Consider the following 20258-nt stretch of genomic DNA (forward strand, 5'->3'; position numbering starts at 1 on the left):
AAACTTTAATTTAAATAGTAAAAATATTTTACAATATTATTGATTTTGCTGTATTTTGAATGAAATATGCAGGCTTGGTGAGCGGAAGAGAATTATTTAAAAAACCTTAAAATAATCTTACTGTTCAAAAACTTTTGACTGGTAGTGTAATACAAGTTCCAACAGATCGCTATTCATTTTTAAATTATTTTTACAAAACAAAAAGTCATGATACTGCAAAAAAGTAGTTTCTACTCAGTATTGTTGTCTTGTAATTCAGTAATGTTTTTTGCTAAGGCACATTTATAAAAATTACTTAAATGTCTAAATTGAACTATGGTCTAATCCTGGCTTAGGCTAAGCCCTGTCTATGGAACCGGGCCATAGACTTCTTAAGGTCCTCAGAAACCCAATTCTGTTGAGAATGACACACATCAGTTATATTTAGATGTATGTAGAAATGTGAAAGAAAAGACCTGTCATTAATTCTGTTGCACAGCAACGATAATATCAGTACAAATTTAATATTTACACATTTCATAAATTACCAGTCAGTCGATTATAACCGTATCACAAAAACTCATTTTAGTAAAGCATTTTAGCCTTCCTTAGTTTAACAATTAACACTAAACCTGTTGTTCACCTGAACAATGTGCAATAATTATGTAAAATCAGACAGATCCACATTAATAAGGCATCTAGGAAACAAAACTTAAAAACAGATTTGACCAGTCTATCCATCAGGTGTGTATATTTTAATGAGATGCTGCAGTCCTGATGGATAGCCGGTGAGAGGACACCTGTGATTGGCTTTAACATACACATATATACACTTATAACAAAACACGTAGCCTGAAGTGGCCAGTGCAGTGTCATTGGTGCGCACTTTCCTGCAGAGAGGGCAGACTTTGATGTGTGTGTGTGACGTCTCCTGGCTGTGAAGGTGTATAGGCGGTGGAGGGGTTGGAAGGGAGGTCAAGGATTTAACAGTGCTCTGGTTCTCAAATGAATACCACCACTCCAGGAACTGCAGGAAAAACACTCCAATCGAAAGGCTGGTTGAAAGAGATACAGCCACACCACCAACCGCTGTAGAGACCAAGCGTTGAAATTTCTCTCCAAAGCTGAAAACACAGATTAAACATGTTCATATGTTGGTAAACCTCAAGAAAATAGTGTAGTGTAGACTTAAACTAACTCACCTTTGACTGGGGCTCAACGCGGGGTCCGACGGCTTGAGATCCAGGCCACGTATGTCATTAGCTGAGAGATATGAGAGTTTAACTCCTGCCAGCCACAAAAGTGGAGAATGTGTTCGTGTTTTGCCAAAAACATATAAAAGCTGTTGGCAAAAGACCCAGCCATCCCACGCCATGCACACAAAGGGGTACGCAGCCAAAAAAGCCCTGTACAACTTCTGCACAAAGGACTGTGGCAAGCGGATAGAGAAATCATCCTCGTCTCTCTGTCGAGCCAGGACTTTTTCCAGTTTGGTGTGTAGGTAAGGAAGGAGGGCGAGTAGGAACAAAGAGCGCCAGTGTTGCCTGCGCCGGAGTCCCAGATGAGCTGCACGTGTGCCGTCTTCTCCTACACGCTTTAAACCATAAAAGTTCTCTGAGAAAGAGGCACTGGTACGGGAGAGGAAATGATGCTGCAGTAAGACGTCCAGGATAGCATAGATCTCATCAAACCTCCTCCACAGAACTCCATAGCGAGCAGGGTTAGACGTAGCAAGGATCTGTGGACAATGGCAGAGTACTCAATGCCAGCGAATACTGTAAAATTATTTTATATAGTACTATACAGGCCCAATTCAACCTGGTTCATTCTTCACATTAGAGATGAAAGCTCAATTTGAACTCACTGCATAGTGGGATACAGCAGGTTTCAAGTACAGTGTTGTTAGGCTGTATTGGCAAATACAGTGGGTTATTAAAGAGATATGTTCACCCAAAAATGTAAATTTGATGTTTATCTGCTTACCCCCAGGGCATTCAAGATGTAGATGACTTTGTTTCCTCAGTAGAGCACAAACAAAGATTTTTAACTCAAACCGTCGCAGTCTGTCAGTCATATAATGGCAGTCAATGGTTACCAAATCTTTAGGAGTAAAAAAAACATACACAGACAAAACCAAATTAAACCCTGCGGCTTGTAATGATACATTGAGGTCTTAAGACACAAAACGATCGGTCTGTGAAAAAAAAAAGAACAGTATTTATATCATTATTTACCTCTGATCCACCGCAATCTTATACTGTCCTGAGCGCGATCTGTCGCGCGTATACATCGCTCATTGTTTAGTGCATATTGGCCTCTCAAAATGGTAATTACTTGTGCTTATTCTGATTCTGGCAACCGATTAAAAACTGATTACGTTTCCTTGTGCAAACTCATCTGGGAGTGTTGACTTTTTACGGACTACATTGTGAGAGCACGTTGACACATAGCGTGCCAGCTGTTGTGAAAGCGCTCAATACAGCTCAGTGATTCTTGGGAATTTGGATAAAACAGGTTTTAATTTTCAAAAAAAAAAATGTGTTTAATTACACCATCTGAATGTATATTATTATAGACCAAGGTCTTAGCTTTTCGGCAATGTACTGGTGTCACCTCCCCATTTTGTATTTTTTTCATAAAATAGGCGTTTTACTTTTTAGCGTTTTACAACGTTTACTTTTTGCTTAAATCAAACAAAAAATGTTTTTTATTTAACAAATGTATTTTTGTATTAAAAGAGACTATTACTTTAATAACTCAGCAGCACTGACAAAATATATTGTAGGCCCCTATGCATATTTATTTCAAAAAATTAAAACTCCCTCTGACGGTGGTGACACTAATCTGACGGTGGTGACAAAAACCTACTATTTCCTATGATATGCATTAGTTCTTCACATTAGCCATCTTGTTTCCACACTGTTGCTAGCTACTTCAGACTTGTTTTTAAAAAGTATACATTTATGTCATAATCAAATCTAATATTATTTATACAAAAGAGATGGTGTTGACATGTTATGGTTGCCACAGTAGCAGTGTCCAAAAATATGAACAAGTTTAAGAGAAAATAGCAAATTTACAGGAGCTTGGCTGATCTTGAAGCATGCAGTAGAGCTGAAGATTTGATAATGTGGTCCTCAGGAATGCAGTTGACCTTGTAGTTGCCTGATTTTATTGCTTTTTATAAATATCTGACGGTGGTGACGCATATGTGGGACACATTTTGTGCAACCAAAAATAATTGTAAATATTATTCAAAACACAGTGTTTGTAATTTTTGATACATATTACAATGTACTCTTTCATATAGTAAAAATTATTATTCAATTAAATGATTACTTTTTGCTTTTTTAATCAAGTTGAAATGATTATCTCCTATCTGAGGACAAGTGATTTTGTAGGCAATGGGCCAGATTTGTAAATTAAATTAATACAAAATTAAAAGAAAACTATAAAAGAACCTTACATATGTGCAACTGACCCTCTGATTATAATCTTGATTCTTTTGATTTATGAAAATGTTCTTCATTTCCAACAGAATGAGCACTTTTCTTGTTGGGACATGTTTTTGCCAAATTTTCAAGAATCAGTGAGCTGAATGTTCCGTCAGATCAGAGGTAAATAATGATATAAATACTATTCAGTTTCTTGCACGTTATGTGTCTTAACACCTCAATGTATCTTCATGAGCCGCATGGTTTAACTTGGTTTTGTCTGTGTGTTTTTTTACTATTAAAGATTTGGTAACCATAGACTGCCATTATATGACTGACAGACTGCAACAGTTTGAGTTAAAAATCTTTGTTTGTGTTCTACTAAAGAAATAAAGTCACCTACATCTTGAATGCCCTGGGGGTAAGCAGATAAACATCAAATTTTCATTTCTGGGTGAACTATCCCTTTAAGGTATTCCATGCATATGGACTTAATTCAGCCAAAGCACATCTGTTTACAGTGCACATTATACACATACAACTAGTATTGTATTTCCCACAATTCCTAAGTTATTGTGGAACGCTTGAAGTTAGATGAATTATGCACAATGATTTACAGGTTTACTCCCCCAAAAATATGTTGAAATACCTTCACAGCATGAAGTAATGCAGGTTTAACTGCACTCATCAAAGAGTCCTGAGCTAAAACCTCGAATATGGACGGTTTGTCTTCAGCTGGAGCCGCTGTTGTTAAATGTGCTCCTCGCTCTGCCATTACTCTGGGGTCAATACAGATTTGGGAAAGAACGAAGAACTTGACAGTTCAGACAACAACAAAGCTAACGTTATCTAAAACTATATAGATGGTCTTAAGAATCTTTTAATTAATAATACTCACAATCAAATTATTAAAAAATACATTTTAGGCAAAAAAAATTACGCTGCACGAATCGATGCACGATTTAACTGTCATAACCTGTCACTCGCTTTTTCCTGTTAGTGGCGTTGTTCTTCTGTGTGCTCACTGGCGGCTTTTAGGACAACAAACTGGGTTCATACTGCCACCTACTGTGCTGGGGTAGTCTGTAAAATATTCCATTCTGTTCTATTGACCACTGTTGTCCACTGAATGGACTCTAAAATTGTCAAGAAAACTACTTTTCATGATAAAAGTAAAAGCAACAACGTCAGATACTAATGCCAAACTTTAAAATAAATCTACAGTACGAGTACAGTCTTTAATGTTTTTAAAGAATTCTCTTCGACTCACCAAGGCAAGCCTCCATTTGTTTGATCCAAAATACAGCAAAAGCAAAATTGTAAAATATTTGTACTATTTAAATTAACTATTTTTGTTTTGAATATATTTTAAAATGTAATTTCTGTGATCAAAGCCATATTTTAGCATCATTAAGGAAAAGTGTCCTTCAGAAATCATTCTAATATGCTGATATTCAAGAAACATTTTTCATTATTATTATTATCAATATTTAAAACAGTTAAAATAGTATTTTTTCCAGGATTCTTTGATGAATAGAAAGATCCAAAGATCAGCATTTATCTGAAAATATATATATATTGGAACATACAGTGGGTATGGAAAGTATTCAGACCCCCTTAAATGTTTCACTCTTTGTTATATTGCAGCCATTTGCTGAAATCATTTAATTTCATTTGTTTCCTCATTAATGTAGGCTACACACAGCACCCCATATTGACAGAAAAACACAGAATTGTTGACATTTTTGCAGATTTATTAAAAAAGAAAACCTGAAATATCACATGGTCCTAAGTATTCAGACCCTTTGCTCAGTATTTAGTAGAAGCACCCTTTTGATCTAATACAGCCATGAGTCTTTTTGGGAAAGATGCAACATGTTTTTCACACCTGGATTTGGGGATCCTCTGCCATTCCTCCTTGCAGATCCTCTCCAGTTCTGTCAGGTTCGATGGTAAACGTTGGTGGACAACCATTTTTAATTTCAAGAACAGTCACGGAGTTGTTGTGAAGCCACTCCTTCATTCTTTTAGCTGTGTGCTTAGGGTCATTGTCTTGTTGGAAGGTAAACCTTCGGCCCAGTCTGAGGTCCTGAGCACTCTGGAGAAGGTTTTAGTCCAGGATATCCCTGTACTTGGCCGCATTCATCTTTCCCTCGATTGCAACCAGTCGTCCTGTCCCTGCAGCTGAAAAACACCCCCACAGCATGATGCTGCCACCACCATGCTTCACTGTTGGGACTGTATTGGACAGGTGATGAGCAGTGCCTGGTTTTCTCCACACATACCGTTAAGAATTAAGGCCAAAAAGATCTTGGTCTCATCAGACCAGAGAATCTTATTTCTCACCATCTTGGAGTCCTTCAGGTGTTTTTTAGCAAACTCCATGCAGGCTTTCATGTGCCTTGCACTGAGGAGAGGCTTCCGTCGGGCCACTCTGCCATAAAGCCCCGACTGGTGGAGGGCTGCAGTGATGGTTGACTTTCTACAACTTTCTCCCATCTCCCGACTGCATCTCTGGAGCTCAGCCACAGTGATCTTTGGGTTCTTCTTTACCTCTCTCACCAAGGCTCTTCTCCCCCGATAGCTCAGTTTGGCCAGACGGCCAGCTCTAGGAAGGGTTCTGGTCGTCCCAAACGTCTTCCATTTAAGGATTATGGAGGCCACTGTGCTCTTAGGAACCTTAAGTGCAGTAGAAATTTTTTTGTAACCTTGGCCAGATCTGTGCCTTGCCACAATTCTGTCTCTGAGCTCTTCAGGCAGTTCCTTTGACCTCATGATTCTCATTTGCTCTGACATGCACTGTGAGCTGTAAGGTCTTATGTAGACAGGTGTGTTTATTATGTAATAAAGTTTATTAATGCTGTTCGTCTGAACTTGTGATTTGAATATCACGGTTATTGTCAATACGCGACACCCCTAGGTAGAAGTGAACATTACCTAGATGCCATTTAATGTGGAGACATGTCGGAAAGCTGTGGAAATAACTTAAAGTACGTAATGTATTTATACACTCTTAAAAGAGTATATGGGCATATGTTCAGCTTATATCAAGTATAGGCTCTTCAAAGACAGAAGTTGCTGTGCATCTTCTGCACATTGGATAAAATTAGATGAAACCCACTCCAAAGTGTTCCTGACTAAAATGATGAAATTAGTTATTTCTTGATGCTAGCAGAATTAGAAAGGAATACTGTTGAATAAAAATCTTATTTAGAGACTCTCCGTCAATAAAGACAAATCTAGCGATCGCTTTTAAAGGTTTATTTCTTGCAAGAAAGGTTCACAGTCGAACAGTTACAAAGCCCTGCTGAGTGTGACAAAGGAGGGAGGGATTTTCCTCCACTTTATATCTCTTTGCACACCCAAGGTTACAAACTAAGAACAGCTGGTGTTTTCATATAAGGATAGGAAGACGGAAAAACGTCTCTATAGATCATCCCTTCTAGGCATCCTCTGCCTATATTTCAGGCTTTCTGTGACCCTAAAGGTCACCCTAAGGCGCCGTAGAGTCCCCAACTCTGCAGTCACTCCCTACGCAGCCCAGAGGCCCCCTTACAGAGGAGTCTGTTCATCACTTTACCACCTGTTGTCTTTCCCAAGCCTCGCAACATATATCACACAAATGTATATCACATAGGCCTAATCATGCAAAATCATGACCCTTATGAATTTTCCCCAACAATACAAATGAACAATAAACATTAGATGAAAAGATCAAGTTTAATCATTGAGTACAAAATACAAAAATCGAGTAAAAGCAAAAACAAATGAGAAAGATCTCAAAAGATAACAAACCATCTCAAGAAAAGAAAAGAAGGGAAACAGTTAGTTGCAAAGTTCCTTAATACCTTGGAATATCGTAACTACAGTAGTCAACATTTGAAGTGGATCAAAATCTTTCATCAAAGTTGTCCTTAAACAAAAACAATACCCATTTTTTAACCTAGGACAACTTTGGTGGACTTTTTTGATCCACTTCAAATGTTGACTACTGTATATCATAAGTGGCAGAATAGCTACATGTTCCAAGTACAATGACAAACAAGTTAAGATATATATGTATATAAGATGTCTCTAAAAGTGTTAAGAGTTTTTTTCTTCAGCTTCCTGAACTACATTTTGTAAACAACTACTTTCTTTCATGAAAGAGAATATATGAACTAAGATACATATGCATTAGAAAATTATATGTGAAACAAAAACAAAACTTTTGGGAAGAATTCTTTGAGGGTATATAAAGCTCCCACTTAAAACTGGAAGGAGTGAAGATGAACTTTGTTCACTGTGACAACTTGTGAACAAATGCTGAAACACAAATTGTGGCTGGTTTGGACAGATTTATGCACAAGATTTGCTGCGATTTCACAAATTTGTGTTTTGTGCGACTGTGCAGAAAAACTCATTTACTAAAAACTCTGTTTACGGCTTCTCTCGAGTATGGATCCTCTCATGTGTTTTCATGTTGCCCAACATAGAGAATGACTTGTCACAGTGCGAACACTTGTAACGTTTTTCTCCAGTGTGAATCTTCTGGTGCTGGTTCAATTCAGTACTTGTAAAAAAGGACTTCCCACACTCAAAGCACATAAAAGACTTTACAGAGCTGTGTCTTTTCTGGTGGAGTTTAAAAACACTCAGCAGAATAAAACTCTTTCCACACACAGTACACGCATAATTTCTGACTTTCGCATGAACTTTCAGGTGGTTCTTCAGCGATGATCTATTGATGAAACCTTTGCCGCATTTTTCACAGTAAAATGGCTTGTTTTCAGAATGGGTATGTAGATGGATTTTAAGAGTGGAACTATGTGCGAAACTCTTACCGCATTCATCACACTTGTGTGGCTTTTCTCCAGTGTGAATTTTCATGTGTACCCTAAGGTGTGACCTCTGTGTGAATGTCGTCCCGCACTGATCACATTTGTGCGGCTTCTCTCCGGTGTGAATTTGCATGTGCACATTTAGGTTGTGTTGGAGTGCAAAACCCTTACCGCACTGATCGCACGTGTACCGCTTCTCTCCGGTGTGGATAGTCATGTGTACGGTAAGGCTTAGTTTGCTTGTGAAACCCTTCCCGCACTGATCACACGTGTGTGGCTTTTCTTCAGAGTGAATCAACATGTGACCCTTCAGGGATTGCTTTAGATTGAAACTCTTCCCGCACTGATCACACGTGTACGGCCTCTCTCCGGTGTGGATAATCATGTGTCTTTGAAGGTGTTCATTTCGTGTGAAACCTTTCCCGCATTTATCGCATTTGTGGGGCCTGTCTCCAATGTGGATTTTTTTTATGTGGTGATTAAGTTCTCGTTTGCCTTTGAATCTTTCCTCACACTGATCGCATGCGTGCGGCATCACTCCACTGTGGACTTTCATGTGTTCCGTAAGGCTTCCTTTAACGTAAAAACTCTTCCCACACTGATCACATGTGTACGGCTTCTTTCCAGTGTGGGTTATCGTGTGATTCAAAAGAGTGTCTTTTCGCCGGAATCTCTTCTCACAGTGATCACACGCGTATGGCTTCTCTTCGGTGTGGCCTCTCATGTGCTCCTTAAGGTGCACCTTTTGTGAAAAACTCTTTCCGCACTGATCACACGTGTGCAGCTTCGCTCCAGTGTGGATTTTCTTGTGTTTCTCAAGGTCTTCTTTGCAGGTGAAACTCTTCTCACACTGATCACATGTATGCGGATTCTGTCCGTTGTGGATTATCATGTGTTCCTTAAGGTGTCTTTTTTGTGCAAAGCTTTTGCCACATTGATCACATTCGTGTAGTTTATCTTCTTTGTGTTTTTGCTTCTTTCTCATGTGAAGAGAGCCGGCGACCGACTTTTTGGCTTTTTTTTTTCCTTTTTTGTTCACTTCCATCAGGCCTAAAAAAACATATACCGTTACAAATCAAAAAGAGAGACACATGTCAAATTCAAATTGTACTATAAAAACATCCTGTAAGTTTCAGAACTCAAAACTTAATTGTGGTAAGAGCGGATAAACTTTTTTTATTTTTTATTTTTAAATTTATGTTCTAGACCTCGTCAGTAAGAACTTGGTCCTTTCTGATTTTCAGAAAGATTGAAACGAAGACATTACTGTACAGACTATATTGGATCCATCAGAAATGTAACACCACACAAGTGTGAGTAACTTTTTTATTATATGGTCACTATTGTTTTGTCTTATTAGAAATAATTTGATATGTACTGAGTATTTATGCATTTTTGATCTACAGTGCCTTGCGAAATTATTCATACCCCTTCATTTTTTTTCACATTTTGTTATGTTGCTGCCTTATGTTGAACTACTTTAAATTACTTTTTTCCCACATCAATCCACACTCCCTACTCCATAATGGCAAAGCAAAAAATAGGTTTTTAACATTTGTGCAAATTTATTAAAAATAAAAAACTGAAAAGATCCCGTTGCATAAGTGCACTCAAAATTTAGCTCAGGAGCATTCATATTGCTTCTAGATATTACTACACTTTGAGTGGAGTTAAACTGTGGCAAATTCATCTGAATGAGTATGATTTAGAAAGGCCTCTCAGAAAAGGTCTAACAGCTGAAAATGCATGTCAGAGCAAAAACCAAGTCCTGAGGTCAAGATAACTGCCTGTAGAGCTCAGTGACAGACTTGCATTAAGGAAATGATCTAGGGAAGAGTTCAAAAAAAATCTGCTGCTGTGAAGGTTCACAGAAGCATTATCCATGATGGGAGACGATTGGAACAACTAGGATTCTAGAAAATGTCTGCCAGCCCCCATCCAAGCTGACAGAGCTTGAGAGGTGAAAAGGTGAGGCAAAGAATGGCAGATAATTGCCAAATGCAGATGTGCAAAGCTTGTCACATCATACCCAAAAAGACTTGAGGCTGTAAAGGTGCTCCAACTATGTACTGAGTTAAGGGTATGAATACTTATGCAATGTACTTATTTCAGTGTTTTATTTTTAATAAATTTGTCAAATTTGCAAATCTGGTTTTTGCTTTGTCATTATTATGGTGTATGGAGTGTAAATTGATGTGGGGAAAAACTAATTTAAAGCAGTTTAACATAATGCTGCAACAAAAATGAAGGGGTATGAATACTTTTGCAAGGCACTGTAAATCACAGAAGTACATCTGTGAAGGCTGTAGTATGTCAAACATACACAAGTGTTTGCTAATCATAGCAGTGGGTGATTACTTCTGAGTCTACAATCAGACCAAGTTGATTGATATTATCAGCTGGTTAGGAAAGACATGAACTGAACCAACAAGCTGATGATCTCAATCAGGTGTGTTAAAAAAGCACAACATGCAAAATGTGCAGAGCAGGGGGTCCCCAGGACTGGATATGAGAACCACTGATGTAAAATATCTCTTACAGCTTGAAGTGGTTAGAGGCCCCTTGGCATGCATGTCGCTCAATCTGTGTTTTAGCCAGCTGTAAATTACTGTGACGGGAGGCGTTACACATTTGCTGTCAGTAAGCTGTAACGGATGGCAGACGCGGTGAATTTGAGAATAAGCTTTGACTTGCTATGTATAAAATGTGCTTCTAAGATTAATGAAAAGGGTCTATTTGAATAGAACTGTGAAAATAGCAGCATACAAAAACTTAATTAGTTGGATCAGCTGTCATCAGTATCATAGACTGTCCTGGGCTCAGTAAACCGTTTGAATTATAATACTAAACATTAATATAATCTTATGATTAAAGGGACTTATAAAAATGGGCTTGAATTAGAGTCAACAGGACATGAAACTACACTATTTTGTAAATCCATGTTATAGAGAAAAAATCATTTTGACTATGTGATGTTTAATCAAAATGTCATGACTGGACCTCCTGACAGGGTTTCTGCAGGCTTTATGAAGGTAAATGTCAAACTTTTTATGACCTTTTAAGACCAAAGAAAAGGTAAAGATTAAATTGAAGGGAATACGCACTACCAGTCAAAAGTTTTTGGACAGTAAGTTTTTAAAATGTTTTTAAAGAAGCCTCTTCTGCTCACCAAGCCTGCATTTATTCAATCGAAAGTACATCAAAAAGTGTTTTACTATTTGAATAACTGTTTTCTATTTGAATATAAATTACATATAAAATGTAATTTATTCCTGTGATTTCAAAGCTGAATTTTAAGCATCAATACTCCTGTCACAGGATGCTTCAGAAATCATTCTAATATTCTGATTTGCTGCTAAAAAAACATTTATTATTATTATTATTATTATTATTATTATTATGTTGAAAACACCCGGGTAGAATTTGGTCAGGTTTCTCTAAAGAATAGAAAGATCTTTTGTAACATTATAAATGTGTTTATCATCATTTATCAATTTAAAGCATCATTGCTAAATAAAAGTATTAATATCTATAACCCCCCCCCCCCCCCCAAAATAAAATAAAATACTGACTCCAAGCTTTTGAGTGCTATAGTGTATATGTTACAAAAGCTTTTTATTTCACATAAACTTTCTAGTCATCAAAGTATCCTAAAAAATGTATTCAACTGTTTTAAATATTGATAATAATAAAAATGTTTCTTGAACAGCATATCAGCATATTATAACGATTTCTGAAGGATCATGTGACTCTAAGGACTGAATTAATGATGCTGAAAATTTAGCTTTGATCACAGGAATAAATTATATTTTTAAATGTATTCAAATAGAAAACAGTTATTTTAAATAGTAAAAATATTTTACAATATTAATGCTTTTGCTGCATTTTGGATCAAATATATGCAGGCCTGGTGAGCAGAAGAGAATTTAAAAAAAAAAACATTAAAAAAGTACTGTTACTGTTCAAAAACTTTTGACTGGTAGTGTAATACATCAGTGAGTTCCAACAGATCGCTAATACTTTTAAAATTATTTTAACAAAACAAAAGGTCATGACACTGTAGAAACAGTGGTTTCTACTCAGTATTGCTGTCTTGAAATTATTGAATCACTATCTTCAAATTATTGAATCAAGATAACCAAGTCAAACAGAGCATTCTGATGAGGGGGGTTAAAAACAGGACAGAAAATAGCCTGTTACTTTTAAATGATAAGTGTTGGGAAAATAAAAAAAAAAAAAGAAGAAGAAAGAAAAAATATTTTTTTGTCCTAAAACTCATCTTTTTAACATTATTTGACCATACGAAACCCTATTTATGAAACACTTCATGACTTATTTTATTGCTGATTTGCAATGTGACTTTTAAAAGCATTTTTTTTTTTATTGTAAATTCTTCATTTATACAGATAAAATTTGATCTTACATGACTAAAATAACTTTATGCAAATGACTCGCATTGATTCTGCTTATATATCTTCAAGTCTGATTTGTTAATACAACCAGAAACTGCAGCAGTGCTGGACATATGAAACCACAGTTATAACTTATTGGATTGGACACACTTTCTGAAAGGGGCCTTTGGAATTTACAGTTGCCTAATGAAGAATGAAGAACAGACACCAACCTCTTTGTTCTTCAGCATCATGCTGTTTCATGCTGGAGTGTTTTGGATCCCTCATGTTTTCTGTCTTCTCCCTTCAAGTGTGAATTGTAATTGTTGTGTGGTAGCTCTGCTAGAAACCAAAAAAAAAAAAAAAAAAGTCACATTTTCAACAATAAATAATAGTAGCGTGGTTTTTAAATCACAACAGAAATATGCAATACTTCTTTGTTTATAGCCTATATGGCAATTATTATTTAATTATTATTAATTACTATTTATTTGTTTAAAACAGTGTGTTGTACTGCTTGTTTAATTAAGTAAATTATATAAGCTTGATCCAACTAAAAAAGTAGGAGGAAATTAAGACTATATATCATGCTCCGGAGTTGCACTATGCAGGACGTCCTTTAACAAGAAGTTAAAATGAAGTGACTTACATTTTAGACACAATATTGTCCGGTTATGCTCTATAGTCCACCAAAGTAGTTTCAAACTAATTCACAGCAGAGTCGATAAGCGTCTTCATGCAGCATACAGTAGTGATTCGCTCCCAAATGAATCCTATGACCCCCTATGTTCTTTCTCAAACCGGAACAATGCATCCTAGTGAGCTTGTGTCCAGTCATTTTGAGGCTTCTAGGCTGGGCGACACCCACCTCCCACCCCCTTGATCCCAAACCATGAAGTGGCCCCTTGTTTTAGCACTGGTCGTTCACACCTCAGATTTGAAAAAGTCTCGAGAAATGGGTGTGAATAGCAGTGGAAAATGGAGAGGATGGGAAGTGGGGGAGACAACAACCAATAAAACACAGACTTCAACACACCTACAACACAGTCATTGTGTAGAAAACTCTTTTAAGTATTTGCGCATTTGTGGTATCTTTTAAGGAAGACATTTGGAGCTGTATTTTAAGTTACAAGTTTTTTGGCCATGAACCTCGGATCTGAGGACTAATAAGCTATTAGCTACTTTTACATGCACCACATGTAAAACAATTACAGTTTCATGGTGTTAAAATGTGTTTTTATTTGACTTACTATAAAACGAAATCACACAGTTTTAGTGCTATCATTACTAACACACTTTTACAGCCTCCAAAAACATTTTTTACTCTATACATACACGGGTACTATGTAGATGGCCAGCTATTCAGACAGCAATCAGCATCGTAAACATTCTTTTGTCTCTATACACACACAAACTGCTCCATTGAAGACCAAGCATTTAAACCGCAATTAGCCTCCAAAAACAATCTTTTGCTTCTATACATATAGAGATTCCTTTGATGGCCGGCCATACAAAGTTTGAAAACCAGCACCATATATTTTCATTATAAATAAGCTGATATATTTTGTAGAGATATATTTAAAACAACATTTTATAACAGTTTTATATATATTATATATAAAATATATAACAAAATATAGCTGCAAGCAGCGATTACGGGGCCAAGCCTTTGTGGCCGCTTTGGCTTGTGTAAAGGTTGGATTTTACTTAGATGCTTTGAACCATTTAGCTGTCACCGTCATTTTTGAACACTGACGTGAAAATACAGCTTTCAGACCAAGGGTATTATAGTTTTGCTTTTTTTATTGCTTTTATTTTAATAGAGTTTTCAAATTTCGTTTTCATTGACGATTTTATTTGTTTTAGCTTCAGTTTTATTTTATAAGCACATTTATATTAAGTTTTTAAATATTTTAGCTACCGTTTTAGTTTTAGTATTTTAGAGATCAAGAGCAGACGGGTGACGGTTAAGGGGTTAAACTCACCAAACTTAGCATGCTTTCCACCCAACCGCTCTACTGCACTTCCACACTTTACGGCACTTCCCCTCTCTACCGCCCTTTTGCCTATTAACGATTGGCTTATTTGGATTTAATTTGAAAGTTTAAAAAATTCCAATGGTCAAACACTTTGCAACACACCAAATTTGAATTTTCAAGTCATTAGCCACTTGCAAATCATACATTGATTTTGAATTTTACAGAGACTTGAGTTGTTAATGGTAGAACTTTAGCAAATGGCTACAAGTGACACAATTTTACAAAGTTGCATCACATGGGATTCGAACCCACAACTTGATGGAATTCAAGCTTTGAAGTCAGTGGCTTAGCAGAGTGTGCCACTCAGTTGACACAGACTCAGCTGGCTCCAGAAGAGAGGTTTAGGAGTGAGAATGATTCACAAAAGTACGACTTAGCATTGTTGACAGATTAGCAGAGGTATTTTTGGGGAACAGAAGTGAAAATCAAAAATCTGTTCAGTCATTCATGTGCGGCTCGGTCCAAAGATCATCTGATCAGATTTTGGACAAAATGGAACAAAATTTGTAGGAAGAGTAGCAAAAACACTGTTTTTCATTTACTTTAATATGGGTGACAGGCACATTCATGGATAGTGACAAATGAGACATCATCACAATCGGCATAAACCAGGGAATTTAAAGACATTAAAATAACATCATTTGGACAAAGCTTTCAAAAGTTATAAGTAAAAATGTGCATTTTCTGTATCTCACGACCCATAGGTGGCGCTGTTCCCAACTTTGGCATGGACCATCAGACCATGGAGTTGACAAAGTGAACCAAGTTTTGTGTCGATTGATCAAAGTTTGGCCGAGATATAGCCTCTGAACCAATTTTGGGTCGACCTCGTTAACTTCACAACATCATAACTTTTTTTTTCACCAGTAGGTCAAAAAATTCTGATCAGTCATTTCTGTGCGTCTCGGTCCAAAGATTATCTGAGCCAATTTTCAGAATAATTTGACCAATTTTGCAAGAGGAGTAGCAAAAAAACTGAGTACTGTACTTTTCATAATGGCCACTACTGTAATGGGTGGAGTCTTAATGTAAACTATTGAATGTGATCAGCATGAACAGAGGAATCGGCTGTACTAAGTTTCATTTTTCTACAGCAAAGGGTTCAAAAGTTATAACCATTTGAAAAGTAAATTTTTGAACTGCTGGTGGCGCTATAGAGTTGGTCATAGGGACCCCAAATTTGGTCAGATTACTATTCATGGTCATACCTACAAGTGTGCAAATTTTCATCATTTTCCTATGTTCCGTTCATAGGGCTGCCATAGACCCCTATTGGCCGAGAAGAAAAAAATACAAAAACAATCGCTAATATAGCTGCAAGCAGCGATTACGGGGCCAAGCCGCCGAACGCAACACGGAATAACAAACAAATCAAAATAACATTGCACACAATTGTATAAACTGCACAGTGCAGGACTCGAACCCACAACACGACAGGCTTCAAGATTTGGAGGCAGTGTGTCAGCAGAGTGTGCCACTGAGTTGACACACAGTAAAGTGGCTCCAGAAGAGAGGCTTAGGAGTGGGAAATGACCTCACAAAAGCACAACTAAGCGTTGTCCTTACCCGTTTCCCCTCTCTACCACCCTTCACCTCTCTACCCCCTTTCCCCTCTCTACCGCCCTTCACCACTCTACCACCCTTCACCTCTCTACCACCCTATCGCCTCTCTACCCCCTTTCCCCTCTCTACCACCCTTCACCTCTCTACCACCCTTTCCCCTCTCTACCACCCTTTCCCCTCTCTACCGCCCTTCACCTCTCTACCACCCTTCACCTCTCTACCACCCTATCGCCTCTCTACCCCCTCTCCCCTCTCTACCGCCCTTCACCTCTCTACCACCCTATCGCCTCTTTACCACCCTATCGCCTCTCTACCGCCCTTCACACCTCTACCCCCCTTCCCCTTTCTACCACCCTTCACCTCTCTACCCCCTTTCCCCTCTCTACCACCCTTCACCTCTCTACCACCCTTTCCCCTCTCTACCACCCTTCAGCTCTCTACCACCCTTTCCCCTCTCTACCACCCTTCACCTCTCTTCCCCCTTTCCCCTCTCTACCACCCTTCACCTCTCTACCACCCTTTCCCCTCTCTACCACCCTTCAGCTCTCTACCACCCTTTCCCCTCTCTACCGCCCTTCACCTCTCTACCACCCTTCACCTCTCTACCACCCTATCGCCTCTCTACCCCCTCTCCCCTCTTTACCGCCCTTCACCTCTCTACCACCCTATCGCCTCTTTACCCCCTTGACCTCTCTACCGCCCTTTACCTCTCAACCGCCCTTCACCCCTCTACCGCCCTTCACCCCTCTACCGCCCTTCACCCCTCTACCACCCTTCACCCCTCTACCGCCCTTCACCTCTCTACGACCCTTCACCCCTCTACCGCCCTTCACCCCTCAACCACCCTTCACCCCTCTACCGCCCTTCACCCCTCTACCGCCCTTCACCTCTCTACCACCCTTCACCCGTCTACCGCCCTTCACCTCTCTACCACCCTTCACCCGTCTACCGCCCTTCACACCTCTACTGCCCTTCACCCCTCAACCACCCTTCACCCCTCTACCGCCCTTCACCCCTCTACCGCCTTCACCCCTCAACCACCCTTCACCTCTCTACAGCCCTTCACCCCTCTACCGCCCTTCACCCCTCTACCACCCCTCTACCGCCCTTCACCTCTCTACCGTCCTTCACCTCTCTACAACCCTACTGTAATGGGTGGAGTCTTAATGTAAGGTATGGAATGTGATCAGCGTGATGAGTGGAATCATGTCTACTAAGTTTTATTTTTCTAGATTTAGGGGTTCAAGGGTTATTAGCATTTTTATGTTGAATTTTTGGACTAGTGGTGGCGCTATAGAGTTGGTCCTAGGGACTCCAAATTTGGTCAGATTACTATTTATTGTCATGACAATAATTGTGCCAATTTTCATCATTTTCCTATATTGCGTTCATAGGGCTGTCATAGAGTCCCATTGGCCGAGAAAAAGACATTTGTTTGATCCAGGAGGAATACAGATTAGTACAATGCTGATCTGGATAATAAAGGAATTAAAACAGCACAACGCTATGCACAAATGTATTAAGTTGCACCATACGGGACTCGAACCCACAACACAACGGACTTTGTACTTTGGATTCAATGGCTTAGCAGAGCGTGCCACTCAGGTCACCCACAGTCAACTGGCTGCAGAAGAGAGGTTGAAGGGTGAGAGAATGAGCTCACAAATGAACGACTAAGCGTTGTAGACAGATTAGCATACTAAGATAACTTAATAATAAAGTAGCTTATGGTTGATCTGATAGCTAAAGAGCTACATTAAAAGAATGGCAAATAATTACCATGCTAACCAATTTGTATGCTAAGCTAACTAGCATAAATCAACAAACACAGGCACGGTCAACTTTGGAGAGGTATTTCTCAGGAACGGTAATGCATATCAAAAATCTGTTTAGTTATTTCTGTGCGTCTTGGTCCAAAGATCATATGACCAGATTTTGGACAAAATTGGGACAAATTTGCAGAAGGAGTAGGGGAAAAACTGTTTTTCATTTACTTCAATATGGCTGAGAGTCACATTTCTGGAAAATGACAAATGAGACATCAAAAGAATCAGCACAACCCAGGGAATAAAACTATATAAAATTTTCTAAATTTGGATAATGTTTTTAGAAGTTATAAGCTTTTTTGAAATAATTGTTATATCTCTGAAACAGTAGGTGGCGCTGTCTTCAAACTTCCGAGGTACCTCCAGGACATTGTGTTGATGATGCCTAGTGATTTTTTTGTGCATATATGTCAAATGGTTTAAAAGATAAATGGTTTAAAAGATAAAGCAATTTATGTCAAATTTCAAAATGGCGGACACACGGTTCAGTCAATCCTGGCATAATTGACATCCTCAGATTCGGCATGACCTAAGGAATCCACAGACACCAATATATTAATTTTCAGATAAACCGTTCTAAAGTTATAAGCATTTATATGCTTTTTTGCTATCTCATGACCCATAGGTGGCGCTATTCCCAAATTTTGCATGGACCCTCAGACCATGGTGCTAATGAAGCATACCAAGTTTCAGTTCAATTGATTAAAGTTTGGCAGAGATATAGCCTCTGAACCGTTTTTGGGTCAACCTCGTTAACTTTGCGACATCATAACTTTTGAACAAAGATGACTAAAATTTTCTGGCTTAGTGTCTTCTGTTCAGCTCAGTCTAGAGATCATCTGAGCCAAATTTGAGAAGAATTGGATCAACTTTGAAGGAGGAGTAGCATATAGACTGATTACAGTACTTTTCAAAATGGCCGCTACTGTAATGGGTGGAGTCTTAATGTAAGGTATTCAATGTGATCAGCGTGATGAGAGTAATCATGTCTACTAAGTTTCATGTGTCTAGATTTAGGGGTTCAGGAGTTATTAGCATTTTAATTTTGAATTTTTGGACTAGTGGTGGCGCTATAGAGTTGGTCCTAGGGACTCCAAATTTGGTCAGATTACTATTTATGGTCATGACTATATTTGTGCCAATTTTCATCATTTTCCTATATTGCGTTCATAGGGCTGCCATAGACTCCCATTGGACGAGAAGAATAATAATAATAATAAAATATAGCTGCAAGCAGCGATTACGGGGCCAAGCCGCCGAACGCAACACGGAATAACAAACAAATCAAAATAACATTGCACACAATTTTATAAACTGCACAGAGCAGGACTCGAATCCACAACACAACAGGCTTCAAGCTTTGGAGGCAGTGTGTCAGCAGAGTGTGCCACTGAGATGACACACAGTAAAGAGGCTCCAGAAGAGAGGCTTAGGAGTGGGAATGACCTCACAAAAGCACAACTTAGCGTTGTCCTTACCCCTTTCCCCTCTCTACCACCCTATCGTCTCTCTACCCCCTTTTCCCTCTTTACCACCATTCACATCTCTACCGCCCTTCACCCCTCTACCGCCCTTCCCCTCTCTACCACCCTTCACCTCTCTACCCCCTTTCCCCCCTCTACCGCCCTTCCCCTCTCTACCACCCTTCACCTCTCTACCACCCTTTCCCCTCTCTACCACCCTATCGTCTCTCTACCCCCTTTTCCCTCTTTACCACCATTCACATCTCTACCGCCCTTCACCCCTCTACCGCCCTTCCCCTCTCTACCACCCTTCACCTCTCTACCCCCTTTCCCCCCTCTACCGCCCTTCCCCTCTCTACCACCCTTCACCTCTCTACCACCCTTTCCCCTCTCTACCCACCTTCACCTCTCTACCATCCTTCACCTCTCTACCACCCTATCGCCTCCCTACCGCCCTTCACCTCTCTACCACCCTATCGCCTCTTTACCACCCTATCACCTCTTTACCACCCTATCGCCTCTCTACCCCCTTTCCCCTCTCTACCCCCTTGACCTCTCTACCGCCCTTTACCTCTCTATCGCCCTTTACCTCTCTACCGCCCTTCACCCCTCTACCGTCCTTCACCCCTCTACCGCCCTTCACCCCTCTACCACCCTTCACCCCTCTACTGCCCTTCACCTCTCTACCGCCCTTCACCTCTCTACCACCCTTCACCTCTCTACCCCCTTTCCCCTCTCTACCC

The 20258-nt window shown here is 39.1% G+C and overlaps 2 protein-coding genes across 2 annotated transcripts; both read right to left on the reverse strand.

Annotated features, from left to right (window-relative positions):
* Positions 1–465: 465 nt before the first annotated feature.
* On the reverse strand, positions 466–4412 carry pex12 (peroxisomal biogenesis factor 12). Its single transcript, XM_073841293.1, has 3 exons — positions 4063–4412; positions 1182–1717; positions 466–1103 (listed from the first exon to the last, which is right to left on the reverse strand). The coding sequence occupies exons 1-3, from the start codon at positions 4186–4188 to the stop codon at positions 713–715; spliced, it is 1053 nt and encodes a 350-aa protein (XP_073697394.1). The 5' UTR covers positions 4189–4412; the 3' UTR covers positions 466–712.
* A 2875-nt stretch (positions 4413–7287) lies between these two features.
* On the reverse strand, positions 7288–12966 carry LOC141335852 (uncharacterized). The gene is made up of 2 exons (XM_073841408.1): positions 12858–12966; positions 7288–9283 (listed from the first exon to the last, which is right to left on the reverse strand). Exons 1-2 carry the CDS (start codon positions 12910–12912, stop codon positions 7833–7835), a joined length of 1506 nt encoding a protein of 501 aa, XP_073697509.1. The 5' UTR covers positions 12913–12966; the 3' UTR covers positions 7288–7832.
* Positions 12967–20258: the final 7292 nt, after the last annotated feature.

This window comes from Garra rufa, chromosome 5 (assembly GCF_049309525.1).
Source record: "Garra rufa chromosome 5, GarRuf1.0, whole genome shotgun sequence".
Taxonomy (NCBI): Eukaryota; Metazoa; Chordata; class Actinopteri; order Cypriniformes; family Cyprinidae; genus Garra; species Garra rufa.

What these genes read in the sequence shown, in the direction of transcription:
- pex12 (XM_073841293.1), bottom strand. Translation starts at nt 4,188, where the DNA reads ATGGCAGAGCGAGGAGCACATTTAACAACAGCGGCTCCAGCTGAAGAC. An exon ending in CATTACTTCATGCTGTGAAG is followed by an intron (nt 1,718 to 4,062) that starts GTATTTCAACAT and finishes CATTGTCCACAG; the next exon opens with ATCCTTGCTACGTCTAACCC. An exon ending in GCGTTGAGCCCCAGTCAAAG is followed by an intron (nt 1,104 to 1,181) that starts GTGAGTTAGTTT and finishes CTGTGTTTTCAG; the next exon opens with CTTTGGAGAGAAATTTCAAC.
- LOC141335852 (XM_073841408.1), bottom strand. Translation starts at nt 12,912, where the DNA reads ATGAGGGATCCAAAACACTCCAGCATGAAACAGCATGATGCTGAAGAA. An exon ending in TGATGCTGAAGAACAAAGAG is followed by an intron (nt 9,284 to 12,857) that starts GTTGGTGTCTGT and finishes ATGTTTTTTTAG; the next exon opens with GCCTGATGGAAGTGAACAAA.